The following is a 22,581-nucleotide window of genomic DNA, read 5'->3' on the forward strand; positions in this document are numbered from 1 at the left end:
CACTCCAGATGTTTTTGAGTTGCATGAAAAATTTGCATTAATGATGCAATATTAAAATTTCACATGAGACTCAAAAATTTCTGAATGATAGAACTCAGACTTTCAATACATTCTTACATCGTGGAGCTGAAAGTAAGCAGGGAATTTCAGCTCTGAACACATTTTGAGACAGTTATCTGTGAGTGAAAACAGGGTATTATAACAAAAGATGAGTTTAAATCTTAACTATAGTGTTTGTTACTGTGAATGCTATAATAATACATAAGTAAAATGAGTGTAAATGTAATATATTATTTTATACTGCTGTATACATATGAAATAAATAAAACTAGGATACATATTATGCCATTTTTCCATGCATGGATCTTCCACTGACGCCCGTGGGAGCTTTGAATAAAAATCAGTGGCAAAATATGGCCCTAAGTTTAAAAACAACTAATGCTGATTTAGTAATTTTAGTCTTAATATAACAGGTCTAAGGGGACATCTGTTCAAAACTGAGTCTTATTCAAAGAAACATATGCTAGGTTTAAAGGATTTCATGATATTTATTCTTCTGAAAGTAGACATTTAGTTCCATATGATTCTCATGATTCCTACAATGAATATTTTAAATATATATATATATATATATATATTTCCACCTAATGTTAAATATTTTTTAAATTTTTTTTTATTTGTAGCAATACCAAGGGTCCACAGGGAACGATATAGAGAAGTTGTACACAGGATATGAGTGCCTTCAAGCAATAAGAGGAAAACATTTTATCTAAAATTTTAGAAATTATTTCATATTTAAAGTCAAAGGAATCATAAGAAAAAATAAAATACAGATGGGTATCATTATTCAAGAAGAAAATATAAATTATGGAATAGATTTTTTTATAATATAAAAACAATCTAAATGAATCTTACAGAAATTTACAGTCTGAAACAGATAAAAGGTAATAGAAGAAATGTACTTTGTAATCTCATCTGTGGTTTATGTAACTGATTTTCTTGAGTTCAGACTACATGAATCTGGACAGAAATTCATTTTATGAAGCAATGAGAGACAGGACTAAGTTCTTCTTATATTTGGACATCAAATAATGCCAACCCGATGGTGGAAAAGTACTAATTGAAATACACAGGAATGATGATTCTCAATGTAACGTTGACAGCTATAACTGCAACTTACTTTGTTCCCCTAGACCTGTGCCTCCTATCACTTACTTTTACCCTTTCTGGGAATCATATCATGGAATCTTCCATTTAACCAAGACTATGAATTTTCAGACACAAAAATTAAATTTTATTAAATTACACACCTATAGTAAGGTCCAACAATGAGGGGAGGTAAGGATGGATGGAAGTAGTATCTGCTTTCATGAAAATTCTAGTTTGCCTTGAGAACCAAAGAACTCATAGGAAAATACTGAATAATTAAATGGTCAAATAATTAAGTAATCAAATTTGTGGTCAAAACCCAACTGTGGACATGAGAGTAATTAAATATACTAAGATGAGAACATAAAACAAAACTATAAGTAAATAGAATAGTAAAAATGTAGAATAGAAGAGTATGAAAGCACATCACTCATGGTAAAAAAACAAATAGTTCTTTGTGAAACATTTTTTCTGATACATGTGTGAAATAGGTCACAATGTGAAATATATTTCTTGCTGTGAATCATTGCCCAAATGTTTGAAAAGCACTGCACCATATGATCACTATTTCAAATTAAATTTATTTAATGCTGTAGAAAGTGAAGGAAGATCTTTTCAAAAAGTTCTTTCGCATCTGAATCTTGATCTTTATCTTTGTAAAATATGAAGTACACTTAGCTGTAAAAGTCTTATGAGAATTCAGTGGACTGACATGTAAAATGCATAGCACAATGCTAATGCACATTAGGTAGTGTATTTTACTATTAATATCACTTTCATCCTTTTATCACTATTCTTGATTACCAGAAGTATGGAATACAGTCTACAAATGGAAATTATTCCTTTCTCAAAACTCTAGACTGCTTTCAAGTTGTATTTCAGCAGTGCTTATTGCAAAATCTCAACATGCAAGCTGACTTGCCTTGGGTATCCACTCATTAGCTCAGTTCACCTTTGCCTCTATTTATTGGTGGTTTGGAATCCAGGAAATAAAACTCACAGCTGCTGAGTTCCAGTCATTTCCCTTTGCTACTCTCAAATAGCCCTCTATTCCTACTATTGAAAAAAATATGTGTGTGATTGCACTAGGATATATTTACCTGATTTTTTTCCCCCTCAACCCCTAATGTGCTTTTTGAATAACTTTCTATTTCCATGCAAATAAATGTTTGTTGGAATTACTGAATAACTGACAGAATGATATTTTTTTGCATGTGACTTATATTATGAAATGAATTTGGGCAGTGTGAAATAACAAAAATTCAACTGAGTAAATTTTAAAGATCTGACTTCATTGACCAATTCATAAATCAGGCAACATCCCATCTAAAAAGTAGAAGAGAGCTCTGAAGTGCTACAGAAAGGGAAAGGTTTTTAAAGCCAGGACAAGGGAGTCATAAACAAAATAAAGGATTATTTCAGGAAAGGTCACTTCCCTTTGGGGAATAAAAGGATCTTATTATGTGGGTTACTTCACTGGTGCTGAGCAGAAAATTCCAGACGGACTAATTAAGATTGCATTCCTGGGGAAGGTTGAAACTGCAATTAGGTTAGGAATAAAGCCCCCATTTGGTGATGTGGGTCTAGCAGAAGTGACTTCATTTTGGACCTGTGGCTTCCTTTTTAACAATTCCTTCCTTTTGATCAGACTGTCAGCTTGACTGAGAGACGTGATCAAAATTCAAGGCATTAGCACCACTCTCAGCTACCACTTGGCAGTTTCTGCTGTTTCTTTTTGTGGTATCCATAGGTCATGGTTCCAGGTTCACAGTCCTTAAATTTGTTATTCTCTTCGCTTCTTTTCTGGAATTCTAGTCTTAGGGAGATCATTTTCTTGGTGGTTAGCAACTGTGAACATGCACTTAAGCCTTTTGAGTGAATACAATGCACTAGGGCGATTATTATGATTATAATAGGCAGGATATTTTTAATGTTTGGAGTGCACTTTGGAGCCATGGTTCCCAAAACCCAAGCCAATCAAAATCAAATGAGTCAAAGACCCCACTAAAGGGGTCTTTTTAAGCCAAGTGGCTTGTTCAGGGATCCAAGTACCCAAGATTCAACTTCCTCAGAAGTGTTAATCCAGGTTCAGCAGGTAGTGGTGGCCACAGCACAGACAGATACCTCCTTACTCAGCTGAAAGAAAATCGAGGACTTTCTTGTTATCAAGAATGACCGTGTTCAGAAAGTCTAAGTCTGAGTTGTTGTGTAGCTATTGTCTTAGCAACAGATTCTGCACTACCTTCAAAAGTTAAGGAGAGGGTTCTGATCATATTCTTATTTACATTTATTCCTAATCAGGGAAGTATGGCCCTGCCAAAGGAAGCAAATTCTGAGTCAAATTCTGAGATGAATACATTTGCCCCTTCAGGGATCGGTTAGGATTTCAGCACATTCAGAGAGTAAATCTCATAGCCTAAAATAAAGAATCATTCTGAATACCTTGCAAAGACGTGTGCTGCTGGAGAGATCTCTTAGTGATTGGGAGCAGATCCAATCTAGATACTCATGGGAATGTGAGAGTGTGATTGTACAAAGGTCTACATAGCTATATGAGTTGAATTGCGTAAGTACAGTTATAATTGGAGAAAGGAAAAAACAAGGCACTAGATGTTCTGTCATAAAAGTTGAACTTGGTAAAAGACTTCTAAGAGGGACTGTCTGAAGCTCACCATCATTAGCGTGGTCTGGAAAGTATGGATGAGGGTGTTAGATTTCCAGGCCAATGCTAGAGTAAAGGAAAGACACAGAAAAAAAAAAAAAAAAAAAAAAAAGAAAGAAAGAAAAGAAAAAAAAAAGCTTTCATGTTTAGTTAAAGGAGGAAGTTTTAATCTGGTGTGTTGGGTGGAAGTAGTCTACCCTAATGTCAGCTACTTGTATTCTTTGTCAGTTTGATTAAGGGGTCTTCAGTGTCTGTACAGGACCAGATGTTAGGTAAAGCCTTCTTTAGCTGCGAGATGTGTATGTACCGTAGACTCGGTGCCTTCCAGTTTTGCAGCAGTGTTGGTGGTTCAGCGTGCTTGGTAACATCCCTTCCAGTGAAGTTCAAGAGGAGTCTTCTGATGATGATGTTTCCAGAATATCTAGTCACCAGGCTTCAGACAATGGCCACGAACAGGATCCTTTGAATTAGGATCTGGGAGGGGTTCTTTAACCAGTTGATACTCTTTAGCATAAGGCATTAAATACTTACAGTAGCTCACCATACTAGCAAGACAATGAGGGAACAGCAGAAAGTTGTATACCAATAGACATTAGTGTACCAGTGACTATCTCACATAAAGTTAGTTTATGTTTCCTAAAGGGGGTCTGAGAACAGTCAGCAAGGCCAGAGGCAATACTGTAGGTGAAGGGAGTCCAGTAGTTTCAACAAGCATAACGATTTTGTGTTTGACAATACCATTAGTTTTCCCGACCTTGCCTGATGATTGAGGATGATAGGACTAGTAATCATTCCAAGAAGTCTGCAAGGTTTTCGTTAAGGCTCAGATGATTCATCCAGTGAAGTGGGTGCCTCTATCACTGGAGACTGCAGAAAGTAATCCCCAAGTGGAATCACATTCTCTAATAATTTCTTTTTTACTCTGAGAGCATCAGCTTTGTAGCAGGGGAAAGTTTCAACCACCCAGAAAACATGCAGAAAATGACAAGTACATATCAATAACCTTACAGTAAGTGGCAACTGAATGAATTCCAGTTAAGGTGCTTGAAAAGACCAGAGGGAGTAAGTCTGAGGCCTCATGGGACAAAAGTAGTTTCTCTAGGATTATAGATTTGACAGGTTAGATGTTGGTAGTAAACTATTTGCACAATTTTATGGAAGTTGCTACATCAATGTCTATTCATAATTTCAGTAATGTTAAAGGCACCGTGTTGGATAAAGGAATGAAAACCTAAAAATTGGGGTTTACTAGAGGGCCAGGAAAAACCAACCTCTTGGGTTTCCCATTGCCCCAACTGTTTATTTAATTTACAGCCATTGTTTGCCCATCTTATTTTTTTTGATTCAGGATCAGACAATTGCTATGTTACAAGCGTCTCAAGATGACAAAAGTCTAGCAATGAGGGGTTATTTTTTGCTGAAGCAGAAGGAGTTCACCACCTGAGTTGTGACTTTTGTTACTGTCTCTGCATGAAAGTTAGCTATATTTCCCTGACATTCAATTTCAGTCTTTTTCGCGTGGACCTCAATTTTGATGACAGCAATTTCAGAAGGTAAAAGAATAGCAGTAAGAAGTTCATTTACTCATGGTCCTTTTTTGATTAGGGTCTCAGAGGACATAAGAAAATCCCTTGGTTTCCATAACATCCCCAAATCATGGATTGCCCCAAAGGCATACTGGCTGTCAGTATAAATATTAACAGTTTATCCTTCCGATAATGGGCATGTTCTGGTAAGGGCCTGGAGCTCTCCTTGTTGGGTTGGGAGAGCTCTGCTTGTTGTGGGAGATTCCCCTTTCAAGTAGTCTCTGATGGATAGTAAGACAGTATGATCTTTAAACAAACAAGATTAAATCAAGATAATAAAGGAGTGCCATGTAAACCTTCCGTATTCAATATCTGTTGCAGTGAATGGATCCCCCCCCCAACCAATGGTTGTAATTGTAGACATCTTGAAGTTGTCATTTCTTAGGTTGGCAGACCCTGTTCCCTAGATCTGTTCAATTTTTTGTTCAAAATTGTCTTATTTTCTTTTTTTTTAATTAATCAAAGCTTTGTTTCCTCATAATGAAAACTAGGTTTTTAAATTTACCACCAAACTAAAGCAGTTCATATTAATCTGTGACTAAATTAGTGTTTCTAAAGGGGTGCTTAAATTTTAAAATATATGTAATTAATTATTAATTAATTCATGTAAAAATTTTATTGAGAATATTGTATAGATGAAGACAGTTTTTAGTTTGCTTTATCTTACATATTTACTTTTCTTTGAGAGAGTAGTTGCTAATCATTGGATCATTGCTCACCTAGTCTGCCTGGAATAAGAAACATTTAATGAATGTTACAATTATCTAATTTGGAACACCATCTCCATCTGCTTGCTCCTTTATCATGATGAGTGACTCTTCTCTTAATCAATGAAAAGAGGGATGAAAACAAGTATTGGTGTAGTAAACTACATAAGACTGAAACTGAATTTTATTCTAGAAGTGTGAGAGTTTTTAATATTCTTGTTGTGTTTCCTAATCAATAATGGAATGAATGGCCAATTTCAAGATTTTCTAGCAATATACTTTTTTCAAAATTGATATTTGTGTGTGTGTGTGTGTGTCTGTGTGTCTGTATGTATGTGTCTGTGATGGGGAGAGATATTAACCAATACTAAGAGGCTCATGGAAGAATGCATGGATAAAATCATATTATAGGCAAACATATATTCTATACATTCTATTAATTAATCTTTATACTATCAGAATGTCTGGTTGGAAGGTAATGATATATTTGATCTTCAAGAAGCTGGCATGACCTTTTCCACATGTGGGAAATCAATGATCCAATTTCTTCTGGCATTTTGTGGTCACATCCTTATTTTATACTGGCTACATGGACTACAAAGAGACAACACAATGGTATAATAAAATGTATTAAGTAAAGTTGAATTAGAGAGAGAAAGTGAGAAATAAGAGAGAAAGAGAGGGAGTGAGGATACAACCATTGCCTTACTTCATTCTCCAGTAAGCTTTAAGAGATTGAGAAACAGTTACGATTTTTAAAGTTTATGTAGTCATATACATATGTAAGTTAAAACAAGGAGAAAGCTACTGAAAATAAATGATGGTTGGGTAATTCTAATTAAAATATGATAAAGACTGAGGTAAAGCGAGATACCTTAGAAAGGAGTAAAACAGGAGAGCCTGGGTGACTCAGTTCCTTAAGCATCTGCCTTTGGCTCAGGTCATGATCCTAGGGTACTGAGATTCAGCCCAGTGTCAGGTTCCCTCCACAGTGGGGAGCCTGCTTCTCCCTCTACCACTGCCCCACAGCTCATGGTCTCTCTCTCACTCTGCTGTCTCTTTCTTTCTCAAATAAATAAATACAATCTTAAAGAAAAAAAAAAAGGAGTAAAACAGAGAAAGGATATATAAATTTTATTTTAAAATATACAGATACCAAACTATCTCATTGGGATGTTTCTGTAGAGGTGTGTTTTGTGTTCATTGTTTCTCTGACAAGGATGTATGGATTTACATGACAGTGTTTGCAAATATTTTAAGTTTAAAGGTGTCTCAATAATCTTGAGAAAGTCCACTTGCAATTATAGGGACCAGAACAGGGGAGAAAGTGGAAATGCCATTAAGAGTTCTTGCAGAATCATGTTAGATGACATAAAGTTAGATGACAAGTTTTCAGCACTGTGATTATTAGTCAAGAGTATTGCTGCTGAGGTGGTAAGTATGTTTTCAATTACAAGTCAGGTAAGTGGAGTGATCAAGGATATTAGGTATTTTTAAAATTTAGATATGTAGCACAGTTTTAGTTTCGATATAATACTTCCTTTAACACTCTAGAAGAATCTATTCCAGTATTAGATATAATAATAATTAAGAGATGAAACTAAATGCTGCAAATAATGACACTTTATGATTTAGATCATGTTATGAGATAACTCATAACAATAAAAACAGAAAAAAAAAAGAGAAATTGGGATAATGAGAAACCTATTGTTGTAAATCTAGCTAGTAAGCAAATGAGCACAAGTAACTTACAGACTGGACTAGTAAAAATGGAGGTGGAAGGACAGAATTGAGAGACAATTGAGAAAGCAAACAGATGGTACTTTCTCCCTGGGTAGGTGGTCAGATGACTGATGAGGGAGAGGGAGAAGTAATTATGACTGGGAGTTTTGGTTTGTCTGAGTGGATCATGCTGCCTTCAAGGAAGACAACATAAAAGAAAGAAAAGGGTAATTTTATTTGTAGGAGAGGTTGTTAATTTTCTATCATTCAATTTCTGCTATGCTTGCTGTCCAACTGGAACCCAAACTACATTATATTTAAACATATCAGAATATTTTAAATTTTTTACTCTTATAATCAAATGACAGTCTCTGCTATATTTTACTTTGTTTTCTCTGTGGTAACATTATTATTATGACCATTTAAATTAAAACTTTTAAGTTGAATTTTTTTTATGATTATTTGGAAATAATTCTACAAATACATAATATGTAAATTAGAAATATTTTGAAATGTTTTCTTTTTTCTTCTGTGCAACTTTGGCTAGTGTTTATGCCAAAAGTGATCTTGACTAATTTAAAAAGGAGGCAGATTAAGTCAAAACCTCTGTCTCTTTTTGTGACATACCTGACACTACATAATGAAGAGGAAGACATATAAATAAAAATAAACAAGACATGATAATTGTAAAGTAGTTATTTATCTTTTATCTGTTTATCTTTTTTTATCTACTTATCTTCTATTATCTGTTTGACCTGTATTCATCAACTCCTATTTAAACTCTATTAGCAATTAATTTTCTTTTCTCTTTTCTTTTTAAGTGGACCCCATGGAATAATAAACTTTTAGTGCAGAGCAGGTCCTTGAAAATATTCTTGTCCTTAACTTACCTATGAAGCAAATGAGATAAATATAGACCAACTGATGGAAGAACATAACCATAAATGTAAGGTCCAAACTCTTTCTCTTGACTGAATTCTTAACCTATGCCAGGCTACATCTCTAGTCTCTGTGTCTTATTTTAACTTGAAATTCTAGGAGTAACTATATTTGAAAATATAAAAATAAGCTATAGCATCTAGAACTTCACTTTATATTTTTGAATTTCAATGCTCTCCCTACACCACATGCTCATTTCTAAGGATGATTCCCATGTAGAAGGCACCATGAAATGTGGCCTAAGAAACTAAAGACAGTTCTGACTGTCCTTTTATGATTTATATTTAGAATAAACTGTTTTAATATATGCATTTTTATTCCTCTTAACCGCCATGTTATGTTGGCAGTGAATAAGCAAAACTAGAGTCAAATAGAAGTACATCTCCCAGAGAAATGTTATTAACAACTGCTGCTTCATTGAGAATAGGTATGAATAAACTGACTTTACAAAATCATCATAATCCCAGCTAATAAATTCACCCAACCTAGCTCAACTTACTTCAACTAATTTAGTCAAAATAAGTAGTCAAGTAAAGGGTGATTTTAATTGTCAGCTATCCATCCCATTGGCGAGGGAGAGATTTCTACCTTAGGGTTTTGGAGATAGGGAACATGCAACATCTGATGCTAGAGAGACAGACAAAATTGACAACAATTTATGAATCACATATACTCACAGACCGGGGAGGACACCACACAAAATAAAGGGCCACACTATGGGGGGTGGGGTGGGGAGGCTATAAGAAGCAGGCTTTTTTGGTATCAAAAGGGAGGGGTTCTGCTTCCGCCTCTCTCTCTGCCTGCCTGCCTACTTGTGATCTCTCTCTGTCAAATAAATAAATAAAATCCTTTAAAAAAAGGGAGGGGTTCTCCGTGGTTTCTGCTGGAGGATGTGACCAGGGAGAATTCAATGGAGCTAAAGGAGAAATGAAACCACACTACTGTAATCAGCTGTAATCAGCTTCCCCCTGATAGGCAGAGCTGTTTGGCCAGGGGATTGTTTCTTCCTGAGAATGAGGAAGGTGAGGTTAGACCATTCAGGGTACTCCTAGATAGGCCTGATGGCAAGGTAGAACATAATATTGGGCTTTAATTTTAGTCCTTACACTTTAATTGACTCCTTGCTATCTTGATACCAATTTTTACCTTGGTGATGAACTGAGATTTTTAGGTAGTAGAAGTACCTCTCCAGGACATGAAGTAGGCACTTGACCAGGAAGAAGACAGTGTGAGGAGAAAAATAAATATTTTGAGTTGCTTCCTAGGCATTTCAGAGTATGATAACCCTGTTCTTGCAGAGAGTCTGGATGTTTAGATAAGGACCTGAGCTTAGCATTCCCACCAGAAGTTCCCACTTTGCTCTTCCTGGGACACCTTTTAAACTAACCACTTAGAATTAAGCCAGTGAAAAGTCAGTGATGTCCACTGCAACCCCTTTTTAGGTACTTGCTACCCTGTTCTCAATCGCCTGCTTACTCATGGCCTGGGACAGGGATCTGCCTTTCCCTGGCTCTTTGACCACAGTCCTGAGATTTGTAAGTAAAAATCTCGTGACTTTACTTCCTTTGTGTGAGTGTACTAAAATTGTTTTTGATCAGAATGACTGTGGTTTCACTTTCACAAAGTGGGAGCTTAGATACTGAAGGAGATATCTGCCAAATTTGTGAGGATGGCTTATGCCTCTTCATTCAGCAGATCGTAAACTGTATATTTTCAATTGAATGCATCAGCCATGGGTCTCCCCAACACAGAGGCCCACATAGTGAGGTGAACTTCAAAAATATGAACTTTAGAGGTTTTTCCCTTTATGGCCAATAAAGGAAATTGAGGAACATGTGTGGCATTAGTACAAGGAGTGCATGTCCCTAGGGAATGTGGATTTAAACCAATTCATGCCTGTGGCAATAACAGAGTGTTATTTGCTTTCTTTGGAATTCTTTGAAGGAGGCATTAAACCTCTCAACTAAACTGTCAGCCTGAGGCCTATAGGGGACACGGAAGTTGTATTGAATGTCTTCTTCCAGAGCCTAACAGTGTCTGTTTTGAGAAGTGAAATGAATGCCTTAGTCATTATCAATAATCTCTGAAATTCCAAAGGGGAGAATAAGAATGTTCTGGTGAGGCCAAATTGTGGCCTTAGTATACATAGTGACATCTGTTTCCTTGATTTATATTTTAGGTCTCTGTGAAACAAGAGATTGCTAGAGTTCTTTACCTCTAAGGGAGCAATTCTTATAAAATATACCAAGAGTTTAGAAAAATGTACATATGGAGCCATTTTCTGGCCAGGGTATCTGGTGCTAAGATGACTGCCTCATATATAGTCAACTGTGCTGACCCTTAGATCCTGCATTATCTGGGACATCCTAGATAAGGAATAAAAAGCAGAACATTCCACCAGGTTCCATCATATGTAATGGTGGCAATATGTTCCATAAAGTGTATAAACTCCATTAATGATTCACTAACTTGCTCCTATGGGGCTTTCCATGTTGCTTAGGGGGCTGGGAGAGGGTTGACCTCCTTTAATACTGTGGTAACTAGCAAGGATCTGAGGAGAGGTGAGGTTAGACCTTCCTGAAGATGGGATGTGTCAGAGGGTCAGATTTGACTCCAGCTTATAGAATGGAGGGCTTGATAACTCTGCAGATCTTGTGAGTGCTGGTTCCTTGACCCAAGGTGTAATGACCAGCATGGTATGGAAGAATAGATGCTTAGGGTCTGTGAGAGACTGTTTGTAGAGGAGCTCAGTATGTGGCCAACAACTACCACTGCTAGTCAGTTTGTTAGTTGAGTGGTCAAGCCCCATGATTAGATGATTAACCCTTTGGCCTGCTGGTAGCCAGCAGCATGAAGACAAGTCCAGGCACATTGGCTAGGGACGTTTCATTGAAACAGCAGTTGTGTCACCTCCTCCATTATTTGGGGAGAACCTGGTACCCCTTGTTCTTTCCCCTTGTTCTTGTTCTTGTTGTTCTTCTTCTTTTTTTTTTTTTCCCCAATCAGTGCCTGGTGCATAGGTTGTCTGAAATGTATACTTGGGATAGCAGCAAGGGGAACGGCAGCACAGGAAATGGGCAAAGTATCTACACTTGCCCAAACAACTCTTATTAAGTGACTTAGGTGTCATGATTAATTCTCGCTAGGGAGGTGATCTTCTTCCTTTCCACAAACCTCATAATAAGCCACCCCTTGACTCTCCCTGAAGGTGGACAATCACAATAATGTCCAGATGGCTGCCCCAAGTAGTTAGTGATGGTTCTCAAGTTAGATGCACTGACCAGAGAGCTCTAGCTTATCTTTGTAAGTGGAACAGAAGCACCAGCTGATCGGGTAAAGTTTTATATTGTCACTGCCATTACAGGCAGAAGTCCTAGAGGCTCTTGCTAGACATAGACTGACTCACAGTAGAACATATGCTAAGGAATTGTTAATTAACAACATATCTCTTCTTGAGGACAAGAGCATTCTGTGGTGGGAAGGGAGGACAATATCTGCTAAAGACAACACAGTGGCCAATAGGCCAAAGTGCAAGTCCACCAGCAATGACAGTTTGGTCCCAGGCAGCCATACCTATATCATGAAACCATTTAGCTATCCAGGAGCAGTTAATTTAAGCTGACCATGTGTCCTTGGTCATGATTGTATCATCATGTAAAGAGTTGTTTTACTTACCTCTTCATCACCCCTTTGGTGAGGGAGAAATTTGTGTCCTAGAGTTATGGGGTTGGAAAATATGTAGCACCTAATACTGGACAGAAGAAACCAACAGCAATTTACTAGTCACAGCCTTGGAGTGGAAAGTGGCAGGAAGGATGCTGCGCATGGCCATAAGGGGCTACATTCAGTAACAGAGTGAATAGCCAGGGACTGCAGGAGGTATGCTTTGTAGTATCACTGGGGAGGCATTCCTTGGTTCTGGTGAGATAGGATTGGCTTGTTTGAATTGGCTTGTTCTATAAGCGAGCAAGGAACTGACACCCACCTTCAACTGGTTCCCCTGATAAGTAGGGTTGTTTGGTTAAGGGATCTTATCTTTGGGAGCAGAATGGACTGAGAAACTTGGGAGTTAGGTTATTTAAAGTCTTCCTTGTTGTACCAGATGTCAAGGCAACACATACACTGGGCTTAATTTTGTTTATACCATAAGAGTGAGTGGTATGCTGTTGGACAGGACCAAAATCTTGAACAATTTAAGTCTTGGTTAGGCTTGCTTCCAGACAAATTTGTCAGATATTAAGCTTAAGTTCTTTGAGAGGTTTCCTGCATTGCCTTCCAAAATAGAACATTTTCCAAAGTAGAAACTAAACTTTTTATGAGCATAGGTCCCCCAGCTCCTATGGAAACTTATGGGAGGATCTCTTTGTCATCAAGTTCTGAAATTTCATAGTTATCACATGATTTGATGTAGATCTGTTTCCATCTGAATTTCGGATTCTTGAATTATTGCTTTCATCATTTCTTCCCTTACTTCTTTTCATCTTTTCTTTATCCCTTAATATTTAGATATTGAACCTCCTCTACTGACCTACCAATTTTCTTCACTTTTTCTTTCCTACTTTCCACAGTTTTTTTTTTTTTTTAAGATTTTTATTTATTTATTTATTTGACAGAGAGAGAGAGATGGAGAGAGAAAGCACAATTGGGCAGAGAGGCAGGCGGGGGGTGGGGAGCAGGCTCCCTGCTGAGCAGACAGCCAGCTGTGGGGCTGGATCCCAGGACGCTGAGATCATGACCTCAGCCAAAGGCAGAGGCTTAACCCATTGAGCCACCCAGGCGCCCCCACAGTTTTTTAATCTACTTTCTCAGAAATGTTCTTATCTTTATCTTTCAAACTTATACTGAGCTTTTTATTTCATTATATTATTATTAAGACCAAGATATTTTTTTAATGTTTTCTCAATATTCCTCTCTAAAGGTATTTTGAACTCTTTTCATGTATACAATATTTTCTCTTATTCACCTGAAGAGATTAATGATAGCTTATATTACATTTTATTTTCTTGCAATAGTGTCTCTTTCCAGGAATCTACAGTAGAGATTTTTTTTCTTTTTTTGCCAATGTCTGATGATGCTTAGCTGTGTGTCTGTAATTCAAAATGATACTCTAAAAGGCTGAAGGTAAACTCTGCCCTTGTGTGGAAAACTTGTTGAGTATTTTTGTCTATAGGGTGATCTTGCTGGATCATGTAATTGAGGAAAACCCAAAGTCAGTATGTTTGGTATATTTTTCTTCTTAGACTAGTTAGAGGTATCCAGAGACATATGTTCAGATCTTCTGCCTGGAAGTATAAGCCTTTGTACTTGCATTCTGAAAGTTAATTGGAGAAAGACTTCTGGAGACCCAAGAGCCTAAGTTTTCTGGGTATGATGATCTCACATTAAACCGTACCTGCTGTCTTCCAATGTAGGCACCTCTGTTTTAACCTCCTTAGAGAATAAATTTCCTGTCTCCTAACCAGAGAGGATAATTGATCACCTGCATATGCACAGTCGATGAGAGAAACCTGGAGTCTAATTGCTTCTCAATGACATTTTTTGATCCTTCTCTTTATTTTTATATTCACTCCCACTTCAGAACTAATTTGTTCTATTAATTCCTTAGCCTTGGAATATTCTGTGGGATAAATCAGATTTCTTCCCTCATACTCTTAACTTCCAGCTCAAGATTACATATTTTTAAAACTAGTACTTTGATAGCAACTTACTGATCCACTTCCAAACTTCCAAAATGTTGTTATAACTGTTTGCTCACTTGTTTCTTTGTCTTTTGCTTGTTCTTATAGGCTTTTCTGCAGAAAATGTTCTTTTCATTTATGTGAGGTTTTATGAAAAGCAAAGGTTTGTGAATGAATTCATCTCTTCTCTCTCTTTAAATGGAAGCTTAAAAATAAGCTTTCACATAATGAGCTAAGTCTTACAACACAAAGTCATGAAAAAATCGGCTCTTAGATTATGGAGAGTTTGTGGGATTCTTGCTAGAAGTACATATTTCTTTATTGTTAGAACCATATAAAAGACACATATATGCTTCACATTTGGTTACATTTGGGAATTAATATTTTAAATGTAAGATATACATATTTTCTCTTTATATATCAATAAATGAAATTATAAAAAATAATATGCAATTTCTATTTCCCAAATGTGACTATTACAATGATTTATTTTTCTTTTGGTTTGTAACAAGTTTAACATTATTTTGAGTTTTAAAATTGATAAACTTTAAACTTGAGCTTTAGATTGATAATGGTAAAACCAAGTAGATGATATGCATTGTTATATTTGATATAGATTAGAATTGTAATTATTTGTTCAATTGTTTTTAAGATTATTCTATTGTTTTTAAGATTATAATTATGTGTGAATATACATTTTGAAACCTGATAGTGCTTTTCTCTTATATTAGTTTATTCACCATATTATTCTATTTTGAATAATGCCTGAAATTAGTGTCCAAAAGTATCAGGCAACTTGCAAGCTTTAGTACTTGAGGTCAATTTAATTACACTGTGCATGACAGAAACTAGGCCATTTGGGTATTGCCTTTGCCACCAGCAATTGACACCTGAGTGTTAATGAGCCGGTAATTAAGAGCTGGCACATACAGACGCATTTTACTGTTTGGGACTAGGATAACCATATGCTACATAACTTCTGTGCTAAGTATTTTGCTAGCTTCAGAATTTACACAATTATGTTTGTGAGGTTTTTTTTTTTTTTTAAATCTTTCTTTTGCCATGGTAAAAAACAAAAAAAAAGATTAACAAAGAGTTACTTTAAAGATTTAAAATAACCGTACTTGTCATTTTCTAGTTATGAAACGTTTGAAAACTACTAAAGGCATATTTGGAGAGCAGATATCTGGAAAAAATAAATTTGTGGAGTGGCAATTACTTTCCCTTTAAAACCACAACTACAGGACTTACATTTTCAAAAGTCTTCTGTAATATAACAAAATACCAAAAGCAACTTAACATGAATGTAATATGTAGGGTAGGCAGCCTCTAGGATGGCCCATAATGATTATCACCTCCAGGTATTGAACTCTTGAGTATCCCCCTTCTCCTGAAAGTAGTTGAGTTATGGAACCCACTTCTATGAAACAGAATTTGGTTCTGGTGTTAGATTATATAAAGGTTATGTTTTCCGTCTTGGGACACTACTTGTACACTTTCTCATTCTCTTCTGAATTGCTTGCAGAGATGTGGAGGCAGCTCTGTGGTGAGACCCATGTGTCACGAGATCGAGGCCCTTCAACAAACACATGAATGAACTCTGAAGCAGACGCCCTTTCCCAAATTGCATCTTCAGAGGAGACCACACCTTCTGTCCACAGCTTGAGTGCCATCTCAAAGGAGACCTCAGGCAGAGGTTCCCAGTTAAAGTACACTATGGGTTTTGAATCATACAAATTTGGAGAATAGTGTTTTCCAGCAACATCTAACTAATACCATATGGAATTGGCAATCCTATTGTCTGCCATAGCAATATGAATTATTGATTCTTCTGATGTGATGTGTATAATCAAACAATATGTATAATGTACCTGCATCATGTTTTTGCTGTCCTCTCCAATTTTCCTTTCTTACTCTTCTCCTCCCTACCTCACAAAAATAGTCCCCAACACTTTCTTGATTAATCTTCTATTGGTTTAAAAAAAATAAAACTGTTCTTAGCAGATGAAAAATGTATTAACTTTTGTGAATTTTAGTTGTGGGAATTACTTCTAATTTTCTTCTTTGAAAGAGTTTGCTTTTCCATCGAACCCTCTGTAGGACATAGAGCCTTTTATATGCAGATTGATATAATTATGCTTTGAAATAGCTTTGAATTCCCTGTAGCTTAAACTGAGAACATGAAAGGCCAAATGTTATATCGAACTGAAGGATATAAAAGTGCACGTACATCAATCCAAAATGAGATATAGAAATGAACAGCTCTTTACACTGTGATGTCAGTTTTTGACAGATTATTGAAGGATCTTTATAACTGCCGAGACTGCTTTGGGTAGCATGAAAACTCTGCCTGGGGATAGTCTTATCGGTTTGTATTTTTTATTCTTTCAATACCAAAAGGTGAGTAGATGTTAAGTGAAACAAGAGAAATACTCTCTGACAAAAGCTTTAACTCTCTTCCCCAAAGATGACATCTGGCCCCAAATGGTAAAACGTAGTGTGACGCGATGATGGAATCATCCACCCAATCTGTCATGCTAGAGCTGGCAGCCTGGATGAGGAGGTTACATTTTAGGAAGTCGACAGAAAACCCACTTGGCAATCATCACCTCCGGAGAGATCCCAGTGACAGACAAGGGTCTCTTCTGCTCAGGAGGGGAGTTTATTGTGCTGGTGACAGACATGTCAAGAGGATTTAAAGCACCCACATCCTTTCTTGTAACTAACAGGAAGATAAAAGGATAAAAGGAACCCAGTGAATTTTTGTATGTTCAAAACCTTGAAATCAATGCCATGTTTATTTACAAGCAGATTCTAAAACACCTAACTTTTATGTTGAAAGAGTATGTACTGCTCACTCTTAATACCCTAACTGCTTTGCGTTAAGTAAAAGTACATCTTAGAATTGTTCTTTATATCACTCATGAATAGAGCTTTTTTTTTCTGCTTAAAGGGCAGAAATTATAATCCAAACAAAAGAATGAAATATGCATCTCATCTGGGTTTGTTAGTAAAGGGGGATAGGTCTTAAAATTGAAGATGAAAAGTTCCTAAATTCTGGTGTTTCTAGAATGTGCAGATATTAAGTAAGTATAATTGAAATCAGATCAAGGGCAAAGGGTAAAACTTTGAACAAAATATATACTTTGATACTAATACTGATTCAAGCAGAACTGAGTAGATGATGAATTTAATACTTTTGTATTCAATCTAGGCTAGGGAAATGTATTGTGTTTAGTACTTTGCAAAGCTTGCCACTTATTAATCTGCAAAATAGATATGAAAGGAGATGATGTACTTAAACAGTAGTTGTGAAAAAACATAATCGTTAATTAGTTCTGATACTATAATCAAAAAAACATATATACCCATATACTAAAATGCTCTTTTCAGGAAAGGATTGACATGAATTTAAAAGAAAATTCAAAGGCTTTAAAAATGTAACTTAATGTATATATTAGATTAGTACCACTCTTAACTTTAATACTATAGAGAATAGACAAACAATATGAAACGGGCAGCATGATGCCTCTGAAATTATTTCAAACTAGATTATCTCCTAGCTCTACTCCTAAAAACCTTATGACCTTGATAGAGTTCTGCAGTTGATTTAGAGACTCAAATCAGTTCTCATATCTCAATTAGGGTCATGAGTCAAGTTTTAGTTGGGAATAATTTAAGAAAAAACAATCTCCATTTTATAGAGAGAATATATTATGACCTGCTGGGGAGGGGGGTGGGGCATGGCATACTCATTCCGTAAATGCATGTGAAATCCCCTGTTCAGTAGAAGTTCTGGGTAGGAATAAAAGTAAACTAAAAAAATCTTACAATACTGTGAAGGACCTACTAAAATGGTTCTAATTATTAGCGATAAGGAAGGAATAGTTATATTTTAAGTTATATTGGCAGGTGTGACTAAAAATATTTTCTTGATAAAGGTGGTAAAAGACCATCTCTACCATGAATTTTTTTTAAAGATTTTATTTATTTATTTGACAGACAGAGATCACAAGTAGGTAGAGAGAAGCAGGCAGAGAAAAAGAGGGGAAAGCAGGCTCCCTGCTGAGCAGGGATCCTGATGCCAGGCTCAATCCCAGGACCCTGAGATCATGACTTGAGTGGAAGGCAGAGGCTTAACCCACTGAGCACCTGGCACCCCTCTACCATGAATTTTTATACAATTTCAAATTGTGGCACAAAGCAAAATTAACACAGAGGACTCACATTAAAAGCAAAACTATGATAGTTTTAAAACTATAATAAAAGCTAATATTTATTAAGTATTCCATCTGTGACAAGTACTGTGCTATTCATCACAACATTTATATGAAAAGTGATACTTTCAATCAATTCGCAGTTGATGAAATCATGAGAAGCACGTAAACTTGATTATTTCTTAATTATAAGGTTAGTGAGTATTGAAGCTTCAAAATGACTTCTGACATATGGATCCTACTATCAGCTGCTTTAAATAACATGGCAGAAGAAAAGATAAAATGAAGCAATTAAGCAAATAATGTTTCATTAGAAATGCCCATAATAGGTATATGCTGAATTTTAAAGGTAAACTAAGATATATACATTCCTCTCACATTTAAACCACATGGTCTTGTGGTCTAAAAAAAGCTCATGTTGCAAGTTTTAGAAGTGATAAAAAAGACTAACAGATTTAAATTGTAGGTTGTATGCTTTTCCCTACATCTCACACTATCCTGATTCTATGTGCAAGTGTGTCTGTGTGTGTGTGAATAAAATGAGGTAGGAACTTGATGGTCACAATATCAGACATGAATAAAATAGTACACAATAGAGCACAGTCGAATATGTTGCAGTAAAATGTGATTTAAAGATCTCCTTGCCTAAAGTTTCCCAAAACGTGTTACATGAACCTTCAGTGTTACTTGATCAAAGGTGGGAAAAATGGTAGAAGTTAAGGAATTTTCATTTTCAAATGGATTTTGCATGCTACATCCATTTCTGAAAGATTTATAATTCCCCCCACTGTGTTAAAAGTCTCACAGGAATCTTTTAACTTAAAAAGGTCCTGTTTAATGTTTTTTAGCCTAGTATGTGTATATGTATACACACACATGTATATAGGCAGGTATGTTATATGTATGTTTATATACATAATGCATGTACATATATAAAGTTTAATAGACATTTCACCTCATCATCTAAAAGGGTGTCTATCATCCTTCAGATATGCTGTGAAAAACAATGCTTTTTGTTTGAAAACAGATTATTTGTAATTGATTTGTACAAAATCAAGGCTAATAAGGAACACTTTAAGACACTGATAAATTGCATTTATTATTTATTCTTAATTAAAAGGAATGGAGAGAGGGGAATTAATATAAGCATTGGGAAAATATTTTGGAGATATCTATTTTTTAACCTTTCTAACAGGAAGCTTTTCTAACATGATTTACCTAATTAATACTTGATGTGTGCAATTATCAGTAATAATAGATCATGTCTACTTTTTCAAGTTTGAAAAGTTCATCTAGGATAAGTATACATATACTCCCAGTTCAAGAACCAAATGATATGAAAATTAACATAAAACTTAATAAACTTATTTTTCTGAGAAATACTTTCTAGTAAATTGAAAATTTGACAATAACTTCTATAGTTAGTTAAATTTCATCAAATCAGATTGCACATAGTCTAAGCATTGCAATGTAATCTCATTTCATACTATTTTCTATTCCTTTCCTTTTCAATATTAAATAATAACTACTTTCTTCAAGTCTGAAATCCAAGCCTGAGTCACCCGTAGTTTGCAGTGGATTACCTTGCTTCTTAATTCAGAGAGATAGTTTAGTCATCAGAAAGGATGATATAACTTCTAAAAGTCTCCTAATTTCTACTTCACTTGCATCCGTCCTTACATCTTAAAAAGAACATTTTTTTCACTGTTTGTATTTGTCAAGGCTCCTCATAAGCAATAGGATGTCAACCTACATGGGCTTAATAGGAAAGAATTACTTTCATTCAGGTAACTGAAAGGTCTACAGATGGGTGTATTCAAGGATCCAAATGTGAAGACAAATTTTTAAATTCCAAGGTTAATCTATTCACTGAAGATTTTAATCCCACTGCTTCCCTCTTGCCTCTTGGACATCTTGCTCCATTCAGTTGTCTCGTCCTTTCCTTCTTCCTCTCCACTGTTTGTTCCTCAGTATATAAACATGTTCAAACTACCCTAACTTAAAAGTCACATCCTTACACAACATCTTGTTTCATATATGTATAGTCTCACACTTTGTCTCACTAGCCCAACCACTCTGATGTCCCTTCACTTCAAACCCTCATGTTTCTCAGGCCAGTTCCACAAATTCAATACACCTGGATATTAAAGCCTCATTCTGGATCCTGTAGAACTTGTCCCAGTACTGTTGACTTTCCCTTGCCACAGAAGGGGTCAAGGTACTCTCCAAAGCTAGAGCCTATACTTCATTCAATTCAATTCTCAGAGAATCCTTGCTTTCCAGCTCTTCTGTTCACTCTTTAAGGTCTCACTTCTAGCTCAAATGAGCCAAGGCCTCCTCTTACTAAGGTAATAGCAGGCATATGTTGCTTTATTGCCCCTCATGTAAGTGCACCTTTTACAAATTGAAGATTTGTGGCAAGGAACTCCATTGTGCAAGTCTTCTGGTATCGTTTTTCCTACAGCATTTGCTCACTTAATGTCTCTGTGTCACATTTTGGTAATTCTCACAGTATTTCAAACGTTAATAATTATTATTGCATTTGTTAGGGTGATCTGTGATCAGTGATTTTTGATCCTACTATTGTAATTGTTTTGAGGCACCATGAACTATGCCCACATAAGACAGCAAACTTAATTGATAAAGGTGTGTTCTGCTTGCCCCACTGTTGGGTGATTCACACCTCTCTTCCTCTCTTCAGGCCTCCTATTATCTCCTAATATTTCACTGATATTAAAATAATCGTGTGAAAGGAAGAGTCACATGGCTCTGACTTTATTTATTTATTATTTATTTATTTAATGGCTCTTACTTTAAATCAAAGCTAAAAATGATGAAGCTTAGTGAGAAGGTATATTTAAAGATGAGACAGGCTGAAAGCTAAGCTTGCTGTAACAATTACCTAGGCTGTGAATGCAAAGGAAAGTCTCCTGAAGGAAATTAAAGTAAAGGCATGAATGATAAGATAACAAAACAGCCTTACTGCTAATTGCGGAGAAAGCTCCACTGATCTTGATAGAAGATGTAACCAGCCACAGACGTTCTCTGAAGCCAAAGCCTAATCCAGAGCAAGGCCCTAAATCTCTTCAATTCTATGAAGACTCAGAGAGGTGGGGAAGCTGCAGAACAGTTTGAAGCCAGCAGAGGTTGGTTTATAATGTTAAGGAAAGAAGCGTTTCCATCGCATAAAAGTGCAAGGTAAAGCAGTCAGTGCTGATAGAGCAAGTTATCCAGGAGATCTAGCCAAGACAATTAATTAATAAAGTAGATCTAGCTAAGACTACATTAAACAACAGATTTTCAAAGTAGATTCTCAAAGCAACATCCTTCTATTGGAAGAAGATGCCACTTTGGGCTTTTGCAGTTAGAAAGGAGAAGTGAGTACCTGGTTTCAAAGCTTTAAAAGACAGCCTGACTTTGGTTAGGGGCTAATGCAGTTGGTGACTTTAAATTAAAACCAATGCTCATTTATCATTCTGAAAATCCGAGGGACCTTAATAATTATCTAAATCTACTCTGCCTGTGCTCTGTCAATGGAACAACAAAGTCTGGATGACAACACATCTGTTTATAAGATGATTTACTGAATATTTTCAGTTCACTGTTGAGATTTACTGCTCAGGGGAAAAAAAAAGAAAGAAAATAAACAAGAAGATTCCTTTCAAAATAGGACTTTTCATAGACAATACATATGGTCAACCAAAAACTATGATGGAGATGGACTGTAAGATTCATGTAACATACATTCTGCAGCTCATGGACCGAGAAGTAATTTCTACTTTCAAGTATGATGATTTAAGAAATACATTTCATAAGGGTATAACTGCCATAGATAGTGATTCCTTTGATGGATCTGGATAAAGTAAATTGACAAAACTTCTGAAAAGGATTCTAGATGCCATAAAGAATATCTGTAATTTA

General features: G+C 35.9%; 1 protein-coding gene across 1 annotated transcript in view; it reads left to right on the forward strand.

Moving 5' to 3' along the window:
* Window positions 1-16,439, forward strand: part of PCDH10 (protocadherin 10) — a 60,042-nt gene extending 43,603 nt beyond the window's left edge. The window contains exon 5 of the mRNA XM_004747911.3: window positions 15,969-16,439. Coding sequence (XP_004747968.1) covers window positions 15,969-16,036 — 68 coding nt within the window. The 3' untranslated portion in view covers window positions 16,037-16,439. The remainder of the gene's footprint in view (window positions 1-15,968) is intronic.
* Window positions 16,440-22,581: the final 6,142 nt, after the last annotated feature.

The sequence above is a fragment of the Mustela putorius genome, unplaced genomic scaffold, assembly GCF_011764305.1.
Source record: "Mustela putorius furo isolate JIRA1106 unplaced genomic scaffold, ASM1176430v1.1 tig00000083_pilon_pilon_pilon, whole genome shotgun sequence".
Taxonomy (NCBI): Eukaryota; Metazoa; Chordata; class Mammalia; order Carnivora; family Mustelidae; genus Mustela; species Mustela putorius.